This window comes from Brassica rapa, chromosome A06 (genome assembly GCF_000309985.2).
Source record: "Brassica rapa cultivar Chiifu-401-42 chromosome A06, CAAS_Brap_v3.01, whole genome shotgun sequence".
NCBI lineage: Eukaryota > Viridiplantae > Streptophyta > Magnoliopsida > Brassicales > Brassicaceae > Brassica > Brassica rapa.
The window spans coordinates 4,700,510-4,717,523 of NC_024800.2; the positions used below are offsets into that span (position 1 = coordinate 4,700,510).

Consider the following 17,014-nt stretch of genomic DNA (forward strand, 5'->3'; position numbering starts at 1 on the left):
CATTTATACAATGTTTGTGTATATGTAGTTGAGCATGCAGAGAAGCACACATATCAAAGCGTAATTGCATTTAATGGTGTCTCTAATGTTGACAAAGATTTTTCTTTAATGCTTCTTACTTTTTCTGAAAATCATCCTTTGACATTTATTTTCTAATCAATAATATCCTTCTGGAACCTGGTGCTTTAGGTTCTGTCTATTCGAAAGTACATTATCATTAAACACATGCCTCTAGCTTCTAATTCCCTAACTTCATCTTCCATCAAAAGGGTGTCTTTGGATACAAAGAAGCTATAAATGGTTCTACATAATAAATGTGAAAGTAACATCTCTTAGATCATCCCACGTGAGATGGTTATGTGGTGAGAAAAGTCCACAGCTTCTTTCTTATGGATCCTTCACCAGGTCTTGGTGATCCACCATCATCATCATCATCATCACCATCGTCGTCATCATCATCACCATCGTCATCATCATCATCTTCTTGTTCCTCGTAATCTTCTTCATCATTTCCATCCTCATATTCTTCATTCTTATCCTCATTGACTGTTCTCTGCGTCTGATCATCTTCAACAGAGGGGCTCATAGCGATGTTAGCTGCTACTTCTGTATTTGCAACCGAAACACCCACATTGGTATTAGCAGTAGCAGTAGTTGTTTCCACCTGCCATAGAACGGATCACCTTATTAGCATGTATGCGTGTTTTGTCTTGCGATGAACTTTGTTTATGAGCAGGGTTTTATTCAGTAAAGAGTTGTAGAACTTTAAAACAGGAATCCACAAAGAAGAGGGAGAGGAAGTTTTTCTTACCGTTACAACTCTCTCAACCCTAACTTCCGAACTTTCTAATCTTCTAGCTCGAAGAGGTTCCACCACCGATTCGCTAGTTCCTTCGACATTGTCCTTCGATGGCGCAGAGGCAGCAATGTCTGCATCATCTTCACCACCAGCTGCATCATTTTCAACATTTGCTGGGACTTGGTCTACGCTGCACACACAACAATGATAGGGAATGTAACACTATTACACAAATTATAATAGTGAAACTGTATTTCTTACGAAGCGAGACTAAACTAACACAAGGACCTCTTAGTCTTTAAGGCAACAAATTCTAAACAAAATTACGTGAAGACATATTAATGCCTAATAAACAAACTGTCACAAGGTTAAGAAATTTACGTTTTGTTCCGCCTCAGATTGTAGCGTTTTTGGCCAGGGGTCTGCGGCAAGACAGCAACAGTCTGTTGTCTCTTACGACGTCCACCACCAGCAGCAGTATCCTCAGTATGCTGTCTTTTCCTTCCACCTCTGCCTGTTGTTTTCTCGCTAGTACCAGATACGTGACCACTCACTTCACCTTTTGATGATTCTCCAGGGCTGGCATGATTGGCCGAACTAGTAGGATTCGTAGAAGGCTTGGGTTTTCTAGGTCTGCCACGTCCACGTCCACGCCTGGCACTCTGAAGCTCAGAAAACTGGGAACATTCAGAAGTTTCTTGTACTCGACTGTCTGTATATTCCTCATCCTCGTCCGGAATTGTGCTAACTGGCAGTGGTTTCTCACCTTTTGTTTCCTTATTAACGGCCAGTGAGGAGGATGGACGCTGCTCAGGCTTGCCTGTGTCCATATCATGCTCAGCTCTTTTACTTGGTGAGAAAAGTATCGATGTGCACTTCTGCAGTATCGACATGTTGGGCCTTCTACCACTTCCTGATGCATCTCTGTCTAGAGATTTGTTGATATTACAGGAGTCAGACTCATCAGAACTTTCTGGCAGGTCACTCACAACTCCGTTAGGTGGCGGAATAGCTTCTTCTTCGTTATACGGTAGTTGGAGATCAGAGAGTACAAACTCATTCGCCAGCTGCCCACAACTCTCACAATCCTTGAGCTTTTGAACAAATGCTAGAAACCGACCCCTTTCACGTGCAAACTCTTCCCTACGTTTCTTGAGGTTGATGCTGAGTGTACTAAGTTCACTGATGTCATTATGCATCTCTGCTTGCTGCTCTTTGAGTTTCTCCTTGTGTTTGGCAATTTCTTCACTTTCCTTCTGGAGAGCACCCCTTTTCGACACCATTTCTTCCATCTCCCTATTCAAAGCCTGCTTACGGCGATTGATATCACTAAGCTCTTTCATTCTTTTATCCTCAAACTGAGACAGTCTGTCTTGTAGAGCTTTCTCGTCTTCTTCTTTTCTCTTTTGTTGTTCAATTTCAAGATTCCTTCTCATCGTTTCTAGATCGTCAAGCGCCTTAGAATGCTCAAGTTTGGCCTTTTCATGTAATGCTGAACGTTCGTGTTCCATATTGGCTTCAAACGATTCTCTCTGCAGTCTAATATCGTCCAGTTCCTGCTTTATCTGAACCCTGAAAGCACTCTCTTCTTTCTTCAATCTTTCTCGTTCCAGCATTTCAAACCTCTCAAGCTTTGCTTTTTCTTCAGAAATTCTCATTCGTTCTTTATTATACTCGGCTTGCTTCTCATCCAATATTTCCCACTCCTTTTCAAATCTCTCTTTCTCTTGCTTCAGATTTTCAACTTCCTTCGAAAGAAACTCCTCGTGGAGTCTTGATTTCTCTATCTGGGACTTGAGTTCAGATTGCAGTCTCTGGTATTCTTCCCTCTCTCCTTTCTTGATTTCAAGATTTTTGAGTTCTTCCCGGATCGCATCCTCCTTCTTCATCATCTCAGACCGGATGTTTTCAATCTCTTGTTGTAAATCCATGAGGCTCTCCTTATCAGAAAGTAATTGTTGCTTTTCCAAACTTAACCTTTTCTCCTCAGCTTGTATGTCTTTTTCTTTCTCTCTAATAGCTTTAGACTTTGCTTCAAGGTCCATTTCTTTTTCAGTCACTCGCTCAAACTTCTTATTCAGAGCTTGATTTCTTTTCTGCAGCTTCTCCTCGCCATGATCAATTTCAACTCTCTGTCGTTCAACTTCTTCCGTTTTTCTTTGGAGTTCCTTGTCCAGAGATTTTCTTCTCTCTTCACATTCTTGTTCAAATGCCAGCATCTTATCAGCTAATTCTGCCTTCTGATCATCAATGAGCTTCTGAATTTCTGTCTGTTTAAAAGATCACGGTAAAGCTTTAGTTATCAAAATCTAAGGTGCAGCACGCAGAAAGACTACCAACCCACCCCAAAAGTCATGGCTGCTAAATTAATTGGCACCCAGTAAAAGTTACAGTAGTAGTGAGATTCTATTGTCTAACTATAGAGCAGAAAACTTCTACTATACAAAAAAAACTGTTGTTGCACAACAATGTCCTTAAATCTTACCCCTTCTCTAGCAATAAGCTTCTCTTCAAGTGCTCGCAACTCCCTCTCCTTTGCCATTAGCATGCTCTGGAGTGTGCAAGATTCCTGAGTAAATCCATCACAACAAAATCATATGAGAAAAAAACAAGGGTCTAGAAGCAATGTTCAGTAAGTTATAAACTTACTTTCTCTTTTGCAGTCAATTCTTGCAGTCGCTTATTCAAATCCTCTTCAGTTTCCTTACACTTTGACATTGACAAAGCAATCTTCCTCTCTCGTTCTTCAAGTTCTTTTGCTTTCAACTTCAAGTTCTTTTCTTTTTCATTAACCTTTTCCTCTCTATGATTCAGGCTTCTCTTCTGTTCAGGCATCGATTCTTCTTTTTCTTGAAGCTTTTTCTCCCATTCATGAAGGTAGTCTCTTTGCTTATGGAAAGTCTCTTCATATGATTCTCGCCTGTATTACAATAACATACAAGTTAGACTAACAAAAATATTTGACTTTTACAGTCGTATAACGAAAATCTATGGTTACTCTTTAGCAAACGAAAGCCGCTCTTGTTGCAGGACCCTCTCACGAGTCTCCACTTCCTTCAATCTCATTTCCAGCTCAGAGCTCTTCCTAGTTGCCTCTGCGAGTTTGCTTTCAGCAGAATAAATCTTACTTTCCACATCCGAAGATCTCCCGGTAACACTAGCAACCAGAGCATTCGCTTCAGCTAATTTAGCTTCGGAAGCGAGCCTTGTCTTGTTATTCTCTTCTTGCATTTCACGAAGAGCCTTTTCAAGCTGCCAAAAAGGTAAAATACAATTATATCTCTAAGAAAATTCACAGAGGAAGTAAGACGTCTAACCTTAATACAGAATTACGATTTATTATCCCAAACAATAAAAGAAAATCCGTAGAAAGTTATATATCCAGATATCCATCACGTTAAAGCTAAACTATCATACCTCCTCTACACATTGCTTCTCCAAACCCAAGGCTTTTCTCAAGTTCTCTTCCCGTTGTTCCACAGTGGTCAATGCGTACAGATGTGATGACTGTTCTCTTTTAAGGATCTCTTGAGCTTCTAGTAACGCCTGATCTAGTTGCTCGTGCTTCGAAGCCCACTCCTTATTCTCCATGAGAAGAAGTCCCATGTTGTGCTGGTAGCCATATAACTGCACAGGGAAACCAATAGAAGCGCTTCTTAACACATGAATGCTTCAAAGTAACAAGACCCCTAAGGCAAACCCAGTAACATGATCACAAAACAATCAAATTTATCCACGTTTTTTTCATAAAGGTACCTCCTTTTCGAGTGTAGAGATCTTTTCAAGAAGCGCTTCTCGATCTTTCCTCTCCATTGATGCCTCATCCAACAAACCCACTTCCCTAAACCTCCTCCAATCGCCCATATCCATATCATCAGCCTCACCTCTCGAAAAGCCTTCTCCGGTCAGAGTTCCAATCGGAGGCGGCGGAAGAGTCGAATTAACCGGGTCCTCGCTGAACGCAATCGCCTTTCCCTTTCTATCGGCGTTTCTAGGGTTAGTAACACGCGTCTCGCTTCTCGGCGTCATCGCCGGAGACATCCACTGTTTTCTTTGCGGCGTGAACATAGTTTCCGAAGAGGATCCACAAATGTTTTTTGGGAACCCTAATTTCACAATCTCTCTCTCTCTCTTCCTTTCTCTCTCTAACAATACAACGGCTTTATGGAATTTCAAGTTCCTCCCTGATTAAACAAATCGAAATCATGGTTGGTGGAGGGGTAAAAAGGTAAATTAAAATCCACGGAGAAGGCGGATTAATTAACCGAGATGGTTTGAGATAATTACATAACGGATTAAGAGACTAATATGAGAAGCCTGTGTTGATCAAAAAAAAAATGAGAAGCCTGTTTTTGGCCCATAAACGTAACCTAAAGCCCAATGTTTGTAATTTAGCCTCACCAGCCTTTTTAAAAAGAAATGTTTGAAAAAAGTAATTAACGATGATGTTTAAAGTGTTTTGAGGAAAGTAAAATTAATTACGTAAGGACTTCTTGACCGCTAATGAGAAAGTCAAATTTTCTTTTTCTTCTCTATATACTTTTTCTTTCTAGACGTGTGTTATATACCGTAAGATAGGGTGTAATAAGCAGTAACCACACTATTAAAAGTTTAAAACTTAATTGAATACTAGGTGACCGGTCCGCACCCTGCGCGGGCATAAGAACATGATCGATCCGCACCCTGTGTTCTCTCTCGGTCCGTACCTCAGGAGAGAGAACACAGTAACGCCAGTATGAAGAGGCAGATATTGTGTGTATGTATAATTGCAACGTCATAAAATATTTTGTGTTTACGAAGATACTTTCATTCAAAAAATAGAATAAATAGTGTATAGTTTTAGAAGTAACATATTTTATATTATCATTAATTAGAATTGTATTGTATATGTTTCGTAATTCTTTATTTTAGGTGAATAATATTATTTTTCCATAAATAATAAACAAATATTTATGTAAACATATTAAAAGAAAATATAATAGAAATCAAAATATTATCCATAAATAATATAAATTATGAAGTACATTTCTCGATAAAGAAAGCAAATTCGATTAAAAACTTGCAAAAAAAATTAAATAAATTTTGTAAGCAATTTGACGGGTTAACATTATTTGATAGATTTATAAATTTCTAAATTTTATTGAACATGAAATAATATTAAATTGACATACCGTCATCGGTCTCCTAACTCATCACAACCCATCTAGCAAATACAAAAAATAAATAATTGCAACAGTTTATTCATTTTAAAATTTGTATTTGAAAAAAAAGTTGACTAAAATTACGTACCCTGACTACGAAATATTCTGAAAAACTTGTTTGTAGACAACATTCAATATTTTTGTCTGCGGCTTCCCTTCTTTACCAGTTATTAAGATTTTTAATCCAGATCTCGACTTAACTCTTGAAAGTGAAACTTTGCCTTGCATTTTGTAAGCATTTTATAAATTATTTTAAAATTATGATAAATTTATTCTTTAAACAACGATAAATAATTTAAAAATAATATTAATAAACATTTTTGGATTTTGTAATATTTAAAATAGTTATTATATAATTATATTCGAACATAATTCATCAAGTAGAGTATAAAACTATTATATTTATCTTATATAAAATTTCGTTCATTGTATTTTATAGTTTATAAATATTAAAAGTAATAAATAAAACATTATTAATCTTTCTATAATACTTCCAAGGTAAAGTGGGTGGCAGAGTCGATGAAAGTGGGTGGCAGAGTCGATTCATCAAGTAGCATATAATACTTCCAAGGCAAAGTGGGTGGCAGAGTCGATGAAAGATGAGGAGCCTTTGCGTCTAAACACATTTGTCTTAGCACACAAGCAGCATCGTCGTAATACCTTAATAATATGAGAGGAGAGATTTGTGAATAATACTTTAAAGAATGAAAAGAGAATGTTTGTATTTTAAGACCTTGGGTGTCTCATATATATATACAGTCGATTTATTTCTCATATTAATGACGCATAATATTTTGCACAATAAATAATGAAATAGTTTAAAGAAAGATATTAAATGTGTATTGTCGAAAAATGATTTGCATATGATATGATTTTAACTTGCGCAAGTAATCCATATTAGAAAGGTAAGTTATTAAAAACAAACAACCTAATTATAAACATTAAAATATTTTGTAAGCAATGTAATAAATATGATATCAACATATGCACGTTTACCGTTTGAATAATAAGGAAAGTTTTTAATATTTGTCATAATTCTAAATCTTGCCTAATGGTAAACAAAATCGATAATATTTAATGATTTCAACTTGCGCAAGTAATCCATATTGTGAATAAGTGATTTGCATATTTAATGATTTCAACTTGCGCAAGTAATCCATATTAGAAAGGTAAGTTATTAAAAACAAATTTTGTCAATAAGTTATTTGAATATTTAATGATTTCAACTTGCGCAAGTAATCCATATTAGAAAGGTAAGTTATTAAAAACAAACTACCTAATTAGTAGGGGTAGGCACTTTACCCGATATCCGAAGTGGCACCCGAACCCGATCCGAAAATGCATGTCAAGTTTTTTATTTAAAAAATTAACAAAAACTTACATCCAAATTTTTTTAAAAAATAACTAAATTAATGCCTTTTTAGTTTTATATTTTATGTCTAACTCTATTAACCATTCAATCTATTAAAAATAAAAAATTACTTAACTGAAAGTTATATTTTTAAATATAAGAAACTTGAGAAATGAAAATTTTAATTTTTTTTTTCAAAATCTAAATATCCGAATCCGATCTGAAATAACCGAATCCGAACTAAAAATACCCGAATCCGACCCGAAGCATTAACTGAAATAACCCGACCCCGAATCCATAAATAATATAAATTATGATGTATATTTCTCGATAAAGAAAGCAAATTCAATTAGAAACGTGCAAAAAATTAAATAAATTTTGTAAGCAACTTGACGGGTTAACATTATTTGATAGATTTATAAATTTCTAAATTTTATTGAACATGAAATAATATAAAATTGACATACCGTCATCGGTCTCCTAACTCATCACAACCCATCTGGCAAATACAAAAAATAAATAATTGTAACAGTTTATATATTTTTAAATTTGTATTTGAAAAAAGTAGATTAAAATTACGTACCGTGACTACGGAATATTCTGAAAAATTTGTTTGTAGACAACATTCAATGTTTTTGTCTTCGGCTTCCCTTCTTTACCAGTTATTAGGATTTTTAATCCAGATCTCGACTTAACTCTTGAAAGTGTAACTTTGCCTTGCATTTTGTAAGCATTTTATAAATTATTTTAAAATTATGATAAATTTATTCTTTAAACAACGATAAATAATTAAAAAATAATATTAATAAACATTTTTGGATTTTGTAATATTTAAAATAGTTATTATATAATTATATTCGAACACAGTTCATCAAGTAGAGGATAAAACTATTATAATTATCTTATATAAAATTTCGTTCATTTTATTTTATAGGTTATATATATTAAAAGTAATAACAATTTCGAGAATAGTTTCCATAAATTGTTATTTGTAATATTCGTTAGATTATATGGCAAGTGATGTTAAACGTCAATAAGTTAAACAATTCTTCCATATTTGGAAAACATATATATATATATAACAATGACAAATTAAATGGTAGAGTATGTAAACACCTGTTTTCTACCAGCGTGAGTTAGAACACCGCCGTATTTAAGAATCATAAGGGCATCTACAGGTCTTTATTCTTCGCCTTCACCATCCCACTTCAGCGGCTTTAGTTGAACCTTCCTGTATATCCCTGAGAAATTTCTTCCCTGCGCCATTCCAAAAGGTTTTCTGCTGTGAAAGAATGACCTCATGAAGTAAATAAAAAATGCATAATGTTAGCTTACTTATAAGATAGTATATTCAACAAAAAAAATGATATAAGATAATATTACTAAATGATACTATGTAATACTTTCCCGGACAATATTCAACAAAGAGAGAGAAAGTACTAAAGAACCTCTTCAAGAACTGCTTTAACTTGGCGAAGCTTCTCAGCATGTTCAATCAAGGTTTTCTGGATCACTATCACTCTCACGACATGGTCTACATATAAAAAAAGGAAGATCATATTGTCGTTACCAGTATTCAACACATGAAAAAGATAGATCAAACATGCTTTTTGGAGACAAGACACAAATATGTGAGTTCAGGGTTCTAAAAATGAGGAGCCTTTGCGTCTAAACACATTTATCTTAGCACACAAGCAGCATTGTCGTAATACCTTAATAGTATGAGACGAGATATTTGTGAATAATACTTTAAAGAATGAAAAGAGAATGTTTGTATTTTAAGACCTTAAGTGTCTCCTATATATATACAGTCGATTTATTCTCATATTAATGATTTTAATGTTTTGCACAATAAATAATAAAATCGTTTAAAGAAAGATATTAAATGTGTATTGTCAAAAAATGATTTGCATATGATATGATTTTAACTTGCGCAAGTAATCCATATTAGAAAGGTAAGTTATTAAAAACAAACAACCTAATTAGAAACATTAAAATATTTTGTAAGCAATATAATAAATATGATATTAACATGCGCAAGTTTACCGTTTGAATAATAAGGAAAGTTTTTAATATTTGTCTTAATTCTAAATCTTGCCCAATGGTAAACTAAATCGATAAAATTTAATGTATTCAACTTGCGCAAGTAATCTATATTAGAAAGGTAAGTTATTAAAAACAAATTTTGTCAATAAGTTATTTGCATATTTAATGATTTCAACTTGCGCAAGTAATCTATATTAGAAAGGTAAGTTATTAAAAATAAACAACCTAATTAGTAGGGATGAACAATTTACCCGATATCCGAAGTGGCACCCGAACCCGATCCAAGAAACCCGAACTGAAATCCGAATCGAAGTAGCAAAATACCCGAACGGGTATTGAATAAGGAGAGATTGGATACCCGAACCCGAACGGATAATACCCGAACCCGAATGGATATCCGAAGATAACCGAACATATGTATAATTAACCTTATATTTTTAGTTTACATCTCGCATTTTATATAAAATATATATATTGATACTACACATACTATAAGTTCATATGATATACATACAATTACGAAAAAAATGATTTGCTACTCACTTAAAATGCATGTCAAGTTTTTTATTTAAAAAATTAACAAAAAGTTACATCCGAAATTAAAAAAAAAACTAAATAAATGCATTTTTAGTTTTAAAATGTTATGTCTAAATCTATCAACTATTCAATCTATTAAAAATAAAAAATTAGTTAACTGAAAGTTATATTTTTAAATATAAGAAACTTGAGAAATGAAATATTTTTTTTTTCAAAATCTAAATATCCGAACCAGATCCGAAATAACCGAATCCGAACTAAAAATACTCGAACCCGACCCGAAGTACAGAAATACCCGAACGGGTTCTACACCTCTATACCGAAATACCCGAAAATCTGAAATACCCGACCCGAACCCGAACGGGTACCCAAGGCTAAACTAAATCGATAATTATTATCTCTTAGCTATATATGGGCTTAACGAAATCAACAATAGTTTTGGGCTTGTCTACATAAGTGATTGAATTAAATAAATGAAAAAAGAAAAATTTAAAAAATCCAGCCAATAGAATTATAACGTTTTTCCTGAGAAGTTCTATATGAGTGCCACCTCAGCAAAAATCACTAAAGTGACTTCTCTTTTAATGTATAGGGGGATCAGACGCGCTTTTATAGGAAGTTATAACATGAAGAAAAAAAACATTAAGCTCATATTGACATGCTTCACTAGTCTTCTGTGTATTAACATGTAAAATTTTTGATTATCAGAATGTTTCATTTTTATTCGTGCTTTGCTGTTTTAGTCTAGTTGGATCATCTTAAACTTATGATATACTTTGATAATTTCCAACAAATGTCCTGACAAAAAGAAATATAGTGTTTTTTTGGGCAACAAAGACATATAGTTAATTCCATAAACTATTTAGCGAAAATTTTGATTAACTCTTCGGTTATACTTGAATTAATTATTTGTAATATATATATAAATATTAATTGGTTGTGTATAATTTGTGTGTGTGTGTGTGTGTTTTTGTAAATTGTCACCAGCTAGTATGCAAAATAACCTAATTATGTTTGTCGTGGAGCTTAAGTTGGGCAATGGAGCTAAATAACATACTATCTCACTTTTGTTGCCAAACAATAATATTTCTCAATTTAACTGGCAATAGACTATGAGGTGGAAATGAATTTTCACATGTGTTGCAAAGAGTACGAGAAGATAGATTAATCAGAAAATCGAAAACAGATCATAATCCTCTGGCCCAGGGATCACTGGAAACTAATTATTTAGTCTGATAAACATCTTACATTAGAGAATAAGTCAATTAAACACATCATTCATTTACTAATCACTAGTCCAATACATAATTACTCTTCCTTTTTCCAAGAACTTTTCAAAGCTGCTAAACAAGTAAACCATCTCCTCTACGGCTCCATTCACATTTGTTCCTGTATTATTAACACTTCTTCTTTTCTTTCTTAAATCATGTCTGACATCATAGTATTATTTAATTCTTCTAGAACATTGACAAACCAGGGATCTAGTAAGGAATCAGTACAATACATTAGATCTTATATACAACAGCTGTAGCTGCAACAAATAACAGTAACTTCCTAATACAGAGAGATCGTAATATGGAAGCTGAATATACGGAGATCACAATAATATCTCTTAACATATAGTTTCACGGAAATCAACAGAAGCCAGTTGTTCAGCGATCTCTTGCTTCTTGTTCTCATTCTATAGCAAATAAAATACAGAAACCACTCAACAAAACAAAATGATACGTTGAAAGTCGTCGTCGAAGTTAAAAAAAAATATTTTTAAAACGAAGAAACACTCGTTCCTCTCCCTTGCTAAATCAAATGATATAATTACTCATAACAATTCGACATTGTGTCTCTCTCTCAGATTCTTTATCGTATAGTTCTAAATCTTCATTCTTTCATTCTTTTCTCTCATCAACATCCCTTTTACAGATATTTTCAGACAGAGAGACAATGGCGGGAGGTCGGATAAGGAGAAGACTACACCTAAACAACATCTACGCCTTCACATGTCGCAAATCTACATTTCAAGAAGATCACTCACAGATCGGAGGACCAGGCTTCTCTCGAGTTGTCTACTGCAACGAACCCAACTCTCCCACCGCCGAACGTCGTAGCTACGCCGGCAACTACGTCCGGTCAACGAAGTACACTCCCGCCTCCTTCGTACCCAAATCTCTCTTCGAGCAGTTCCGCCGCGTCGCCAACTTCTACTTCCTCGTCACCGGAATCTTGTCGTTGACCCCGCTCTCTCCCTACGGCGCCGTCAGCGCTCTCTTACCTCTCGGCTTCGTCATCGCCGCGAGCATGGTCAAAGAAGGGATCGAGGACTGGGGGAGAAAACGACAGGACATAGAAGTGAACAACAGGAGAGTGAAGGTTCACGGCGGCGGAGACGATGGGATATTCCGGGAAGAGGAGTGGAGGGAGCTTAGAGTTGGAGATATAGTGAGAGTCGAAAAGGACGAGTTTTTTCCGGCGGATCTTTTGCTTCTGTCGTCGAGCTACGAAGACTCGGTTTGCTACGTGGAGACGATGAACCTCGACGGTGAAACGAATCTGAAAGTGAAACAGGGCTTAGAGGCGACTTCGTCGCGCTTACACGAAGATTCCGATTTTAAAGAGTTTAAAGCCGTCGTGAGATGCGAAGATCCCAATGCGGATCTTTATACTTTTGTCGGAACGTTACATTTGGAAGAACAGAGGCTTCCTTTGTCTGTTCAACAGCTTCTTCTTCGAGATTCGAAGCTTAGGAACACAGAGTATGTTTATGGAGCTGTTGTCTTCACTGGACACGACACAAAGGTACAAACTTGGGCGTTCTGTATCCCGTTTGGTTTCGGTAGGGATATAGATTTAGGAACCATTTGGTTATTAAAAAAAAAGAATCGAGTCCAATCTGGTTCAGGTTCGGTTCTGATTTTTCAGATAATTTCACATAATATGGATAAGAACGTTGAATAATTCGGGCTTTTCAAGTTTTTTTTGATCGAATCACTTTCATTGAAACTTAAAAGAGTTCAAATCCATCAATGGAGGATACAATAAGGATACAAGGAGGTTTTTCAAGTTAAGAATCAGGTAATTCGGATTGTTCAGATAAAAATGTAGGACAATTAGAATAGTTATGAATATTTTGGATAAAAATATATTTGGGATACTTCCTATCTTTGGATAATTCGGTTTATAAATAGTAGTGTTAAAATGTTTTGTTATTTAAAAACTAAACATAATTGATATTTTAAGATATATAATCTGTATTTTAAAAATTCGGAGACCCATTTGATTTTCAATTCGGTTTTGATTTTCGGTTGCAAAGATGTATGATCCATCAAGATATTTATGAAATTCAGTTCGGTTATGTACTATTCAGTTCTTGGTTCCGGATAAATTCCTTTAACAGCATCCACATAAACCTTGCATCGCAAGTCTCATTTTGAAGTTTCTTTGATAACAGGTGATTCAAAACTCAACTGACCCTCCATCAAAGAGAAGCAGAATCGAGAGGAAAATGGACAAGATCATCTACATGATGTTCAGCATAGTGTTTCTGATGTCTTTCATCGGATCAATCATCTTTGGAATCGAGACAAGAGAGGACAGAGGAGGAAAAACAGAGAGATGGTACTTGAAACCAGACAATGCAGAGATCTTCTTCGATCCAGAGAGAGCTCCAATGGCTGCCATCTACCATTTCCTCACCGCGGTTATGCTTTACAGCTACTTCATCCCCATCTCTCTCTACGTCTCTATCGAAATCGTCAAAGTTCTTCAGAGCATTTTCATCAACAACGACATTCTCATGTACTACGAGGAGACTGATAAACCCGCGCACGCTAGAACATCGAATCTCAACGAAGAGCTTGGGATGGTGGACACGGTTCTGTCGGATAAAACCGGAACACTGACTTGCAACTCCATGGAGTTTATCAAGTGTTCTATAGCTGGGACGGGTTACGGACGAGGTGTGACTGAAGTTGAAAGATCTATGGCTATGAGAAGCGGCGGTTCGGCTTTGGTTGATGATTTGAACGTTGTAGCCGACCGTTCTGGTCCTAAGATCAAAGGGTTTAACTTCCAGGACGAGAGGGTTACGAAAGGGAACTGGGTTAAGCAACGAGAAGCAGCGGTTTTGCAGAAGTTTTTTAGAGTGTTAGCTGTTTGTCACACGGCTATACCTGAAACAGATGAAGCCACCGGGGCCGTCTCTTATGAGGCTGAGTCTCCTGACGAAGCTGCTTTTGTTGTCGCGGCTAGAGAGCTCGGGTTTGAGTTCTTTAGCCGCACGCAAAACGGGATATCAATCCGTGAGTTGGATCTTGCAACAGGGCAGAGAGTTGAAAGGTTTTTTTTTTATATATCTTTGCGGTTTCTTGGAGCTCAAGGAAATGAACATTTTTTGTTTTGTTACAGGGAATATCGGATACTAAACGTTCTTGAGTTCAACAGCGCGAGGAAGAGAATGTCTGTGATCGTGCGTGATGAAGATGGGAAGCTTCTGTTACTATCTAAAGGAGCTGACAAGTAAGTTAAAATCTAGAGAGACTTTACATTTAAAAGCTTTCTTGTTGAATGAATCTGTGGAATATTTTTTTGTGTGCAGTGTAATGTTTGAAAGACTTGCAAAAGACGGGCGTAAATTCGAAGAGAAAACACGAGAGCATGTTAATGAATACGCAGATGCAGGTCTACGGACATTGATACTTGCTTACCGCGAGGTTGATGAGGAAGAGTATGTAGAATTCAGCAAGAACTTCAATGAAGCTAAGAGCTCGGTGACTGAGGATCGTGAGAGCTTAATAGATGAGATCACTGATCAGATGGAACGCGATTTGATTCTCCTTGGTGCTACTGCTGTTGAGGACAAACTTCAAAATGGGGTATGCCTTTTTTTTAATAGATTTCTCTCTTTCTTTTTATAATGTGTTTAATATTGATTGTATCTTTTTTAGGTTCCAGATTGTATAGACAAGCTTGCTCAAGCAGGGATAAAGATCTGGGTTCTAACCGGAGACAAGATGGAGACAGCAATCAATATTGGGTAAGGAACTTTTGTTTTGTTTGAATCTAAACATTGTTTCTAACATTCTTTTTTGGAACCTCTTTAGATTTGCATGTAGTTTACTTAGACAAGAGATGAAGCAGATCATCATAAATCTTGAGACGCCACATATCAAAGCATTGGAGAAAGCTGGAGAGAAAGATGTGATTGAACAGGTAATAATTTTATTGATATGTTATATCACACCATTAAACATTTTTAGAGAGTTTACTGAATGACTATCTTTATACAAATATGTAGGCATCAAGAGAAAGTGTGGTGAAGCAAATGGAGGAAGGAAAAGCTCTAATCACAAGAGGACCAAGCGACACAGACTCTCATGAGGCATTTGCGTTGATCATTGACGGGAAGTCACTAACGTACGCCCTTGAAGATGATTTCAAGAACAAGTTTCTTGATTTAGCCACAGGATGTGCCTCTGTTATTTGCTGCAGATCATCACCCAAGCAAAAGGCATTGGTAATGTCTTTTTATGTGTTTATTGAGTTTTACTATGTTTAATTTATAGAAGATTTTTTTTTTATTTTTTTTAGGTTACACGGTTGGTCAAAAGTGGAACTGGGAAGACAACGTTAGCTATTGGAGATGGAGCAAACGATGTTGGAATGCTTCAAGAAGCAGATATAGGTGTTGGAATAAGCGGTGTTGAGGGAATGCAAGCGGTTATGTCTAGCGATATAGCCATTGCTCAGTTCAGATACTTGGAACGTCTCTTGCTCGTTCATGGTCACTGGTGTTACAGCAGAATCTCATCAATGGTACAGCTTCTTTTCTCTTATCACACATCATAGCAATTTCTCTAACTAGGGTTTGTTTTCACTTTGGGCAGATATGTTACTTCTTCTACAAGAATATCACTTTTGGTGTGACCTTGTTCTTATACGAAGCCTACACATCTTTCTCTGCTCAACCAGCATATAACGACTGGTTTCTATCGCTTTTCAACGTCTTCTTCTCTTCGCTTCCCGTCATTGCTCTCGGTGTTTTTGATCAAGACGTCTCAGCTCGCTTCTGCTACAAGGTAGGGTTTTATAAAACCCTAGATTCCTCTGAATCGCGCGATTAAGTTTTGTTTTCTTTCTTTATAAAACCCTAGATTCCTCTGAATCGCGCGATTAAGTTTTGTTTTCTTTCTTTATTTAGTTCCCATTGCTATACCAAGAAGGAGTTCAGAATCTTCTCTTCAGCTGGAAGAGAATCATTGGCTGGATGTTCAATGGACTAATCTCGGCTCTCGCCATTTTCTTCATCTGCAAGCAATCCCAAGAACACCAACTCTACAACCCTAACGGCAAAACCGCCGGCCGGGAAATCCTCGGAGGGACAATGTACACTTGCGTAGTATGGGTGGTCAATCTCCAAATGGTTTTAGCTATAAGCTACTTCACTTGGGTCCAACACATTGTAATATGGGGATCAGTTGCTTTATGGTACATCTTCCTCATGATCTATGGAGCTATCACTCCCACCTTCTCCACAGATGCTTACAAAGTCTTCCTCGAAGCCTTAGCTCCAGCTCCATCTTACTGGCTTACCACTCTCCTTGTGATGATCTTCGCTTTGATCCCTTACTTTGTCTTCAAGTCGGTTCAGATGAGATACTTCCCCGGTTACCATCAAATGATTCAGTGGATCCGGCACGAGGGTCAGTCTAACGATCCTGAGTTTGTGGAAATGGTTAGGCAAAGATCAATTAGGACGACGACGGTTGGTTCCACTGCGAGAAGAGCCGCTAGTGTACGGCGTTCCGGTAGGTTTCACGATCAGCTCAATAAGAACACCATTGCTATCTCAAGAGAAGAGAAATAGAAATGTCTCAGTGTTTGTGACTATATACTTTGTACATAGAGGTACAACTTGGTGAAAGCTAGGTTTCTATATTCCTGAGATGAAATACATTTATATTGTGTATGTAACATTTTTGATGTATAGATTTCATTTTGTCTGATTCAAACTAACCAAAGTACCAAACAATTTGTTTTTTTCACCAAGCTTTTTTGTTTTACTGATTTTTTGTATCCCTAGACATT

General features: G+C 36.2%; 2 protein-coding genes across 3 annotated transcripts; one reads left to right on the plus strand and one right to left on the minus strand.

Annotated features, from left to right (window-relative positions):
* Window positions 1-119: 119 nt before the first annotated feature.
* LOC103871951 (protein CROWDED NUCLEI 2) lies at window positions 120-4,979 on the minus strand. The gene is made up of 8 exons (XM_009150287.3): window positions 4,556-4,979; window positions 4,217-4,426; window positions 3,798-4,051; window positions 3,449-3,719; window positions 3,285-3,368; window positions 1,181-3,069; window positions 812-989; window positions 120-664 (listed from the first exon to the last, which is right to left on the minus strand). Exons 1-8 carry the CDS (start codon window positions 4,865-4,867, stop codon window positions 356-358), a joined length of 3,507 nt encoding a protein of 1,168 aa, XP_009148535.1. The 5' UTR covers window positions 4,868-4,979; the 3' UTR covers window positions 120-355.
* A 5,418-nt stretch (window positions 4,980-10,397) lies between these two features.
* On the plus strand, window positions 10,398-16,993 carry LOC103871952 (probable phospholipid-transporting ATPase 11). 2 transcript variants are annotated; one of them, XM_009150288.3, is made up of 10 exons: window positions 10,399-12,727; window positions 13,380-14,266; window positions 14,336-14,446; window positions 14,526-14,802; window positions 14,875-14,963; window positions 15,031-15,139; window positions 15,225-15,443; window positions 15,518-15,742; window positions 15,814-16,005; window positions 16,128-16,993. In XM_009150288.3, the coding sequence occupies exons 1-10, from the start codon at window positions 11,876-11,878 to the stop codon at window positions 16,791-16,793; spliced, it is 3,627 nt and encodes a 1,208-aa protein (XP_009148536.2). In that variant the 5' UTR covers window positions 10,399-11,875; the 3' UTR covers window positions 16,794-16,993. The 2 variants fall into 2 exon arrangements, with proteins under 2 accessions (XP_033129156.1, XP_009148536.2); XM_033273265.1 differs by having other exon boundaries at window positions 10,398-12,727; window positions 13,380-14,446.
* Window positions 16,994-17,014: the final 21 nt, after the last annotated feature.

What these genes read in the sequence shown, in the direction of transcription:
- LOC103871951 (XM_009150287.3), bottom strand. Translation starts at nt 4,867, where the DNA reads ATGTTCACGCCGCAAAGAAAACAGTGGATGTCTCCGGCGATGACGCCG. An exon ending in AGAAGCAATGTGTAGAGGAG is followed by an intron (nt 4,052 to 4,216) that starts GTATGATAGTTT and finishes CCTTTTTGGCAG; the next exon opens with CTTGAAAAGGCTCTTCGTGA. An exon ending in AATCTGAGGCGGAACAAAAC is followed by an intron (nt 990 to 1,180) that starts GTAAATTTCTTA and finishes TTGTGTGTGCAG; the next exon opens with CGTAGACCAAGTCCCAGCAA.
- LOC103871952 (XM_033273265.1), top strand. Translation starts at nt 11,876, where the DNA reads ATGGCGGGAGGTCGGATAAGGAGAAGACTACACCTAAACAACATCTAC. An exon ending in CACCCAAGCAAAAGGCATTG is followed by an intron (nt 15,444 to 15,517) that starts GTAATGTCTTTT and finishes TATTTTTTTTAG; the next exon opens with GTTACACGGTTGGTCAAAAG. An exon ending in ACAGCAGAATCTCATCAATG is followed by an intron (nt 15,743 to 15,813) that starts GTACAGCTTCTT and finishes CACTTTGGGCAG; the next exon opens with ATATGTTACTTCTTCTACAA.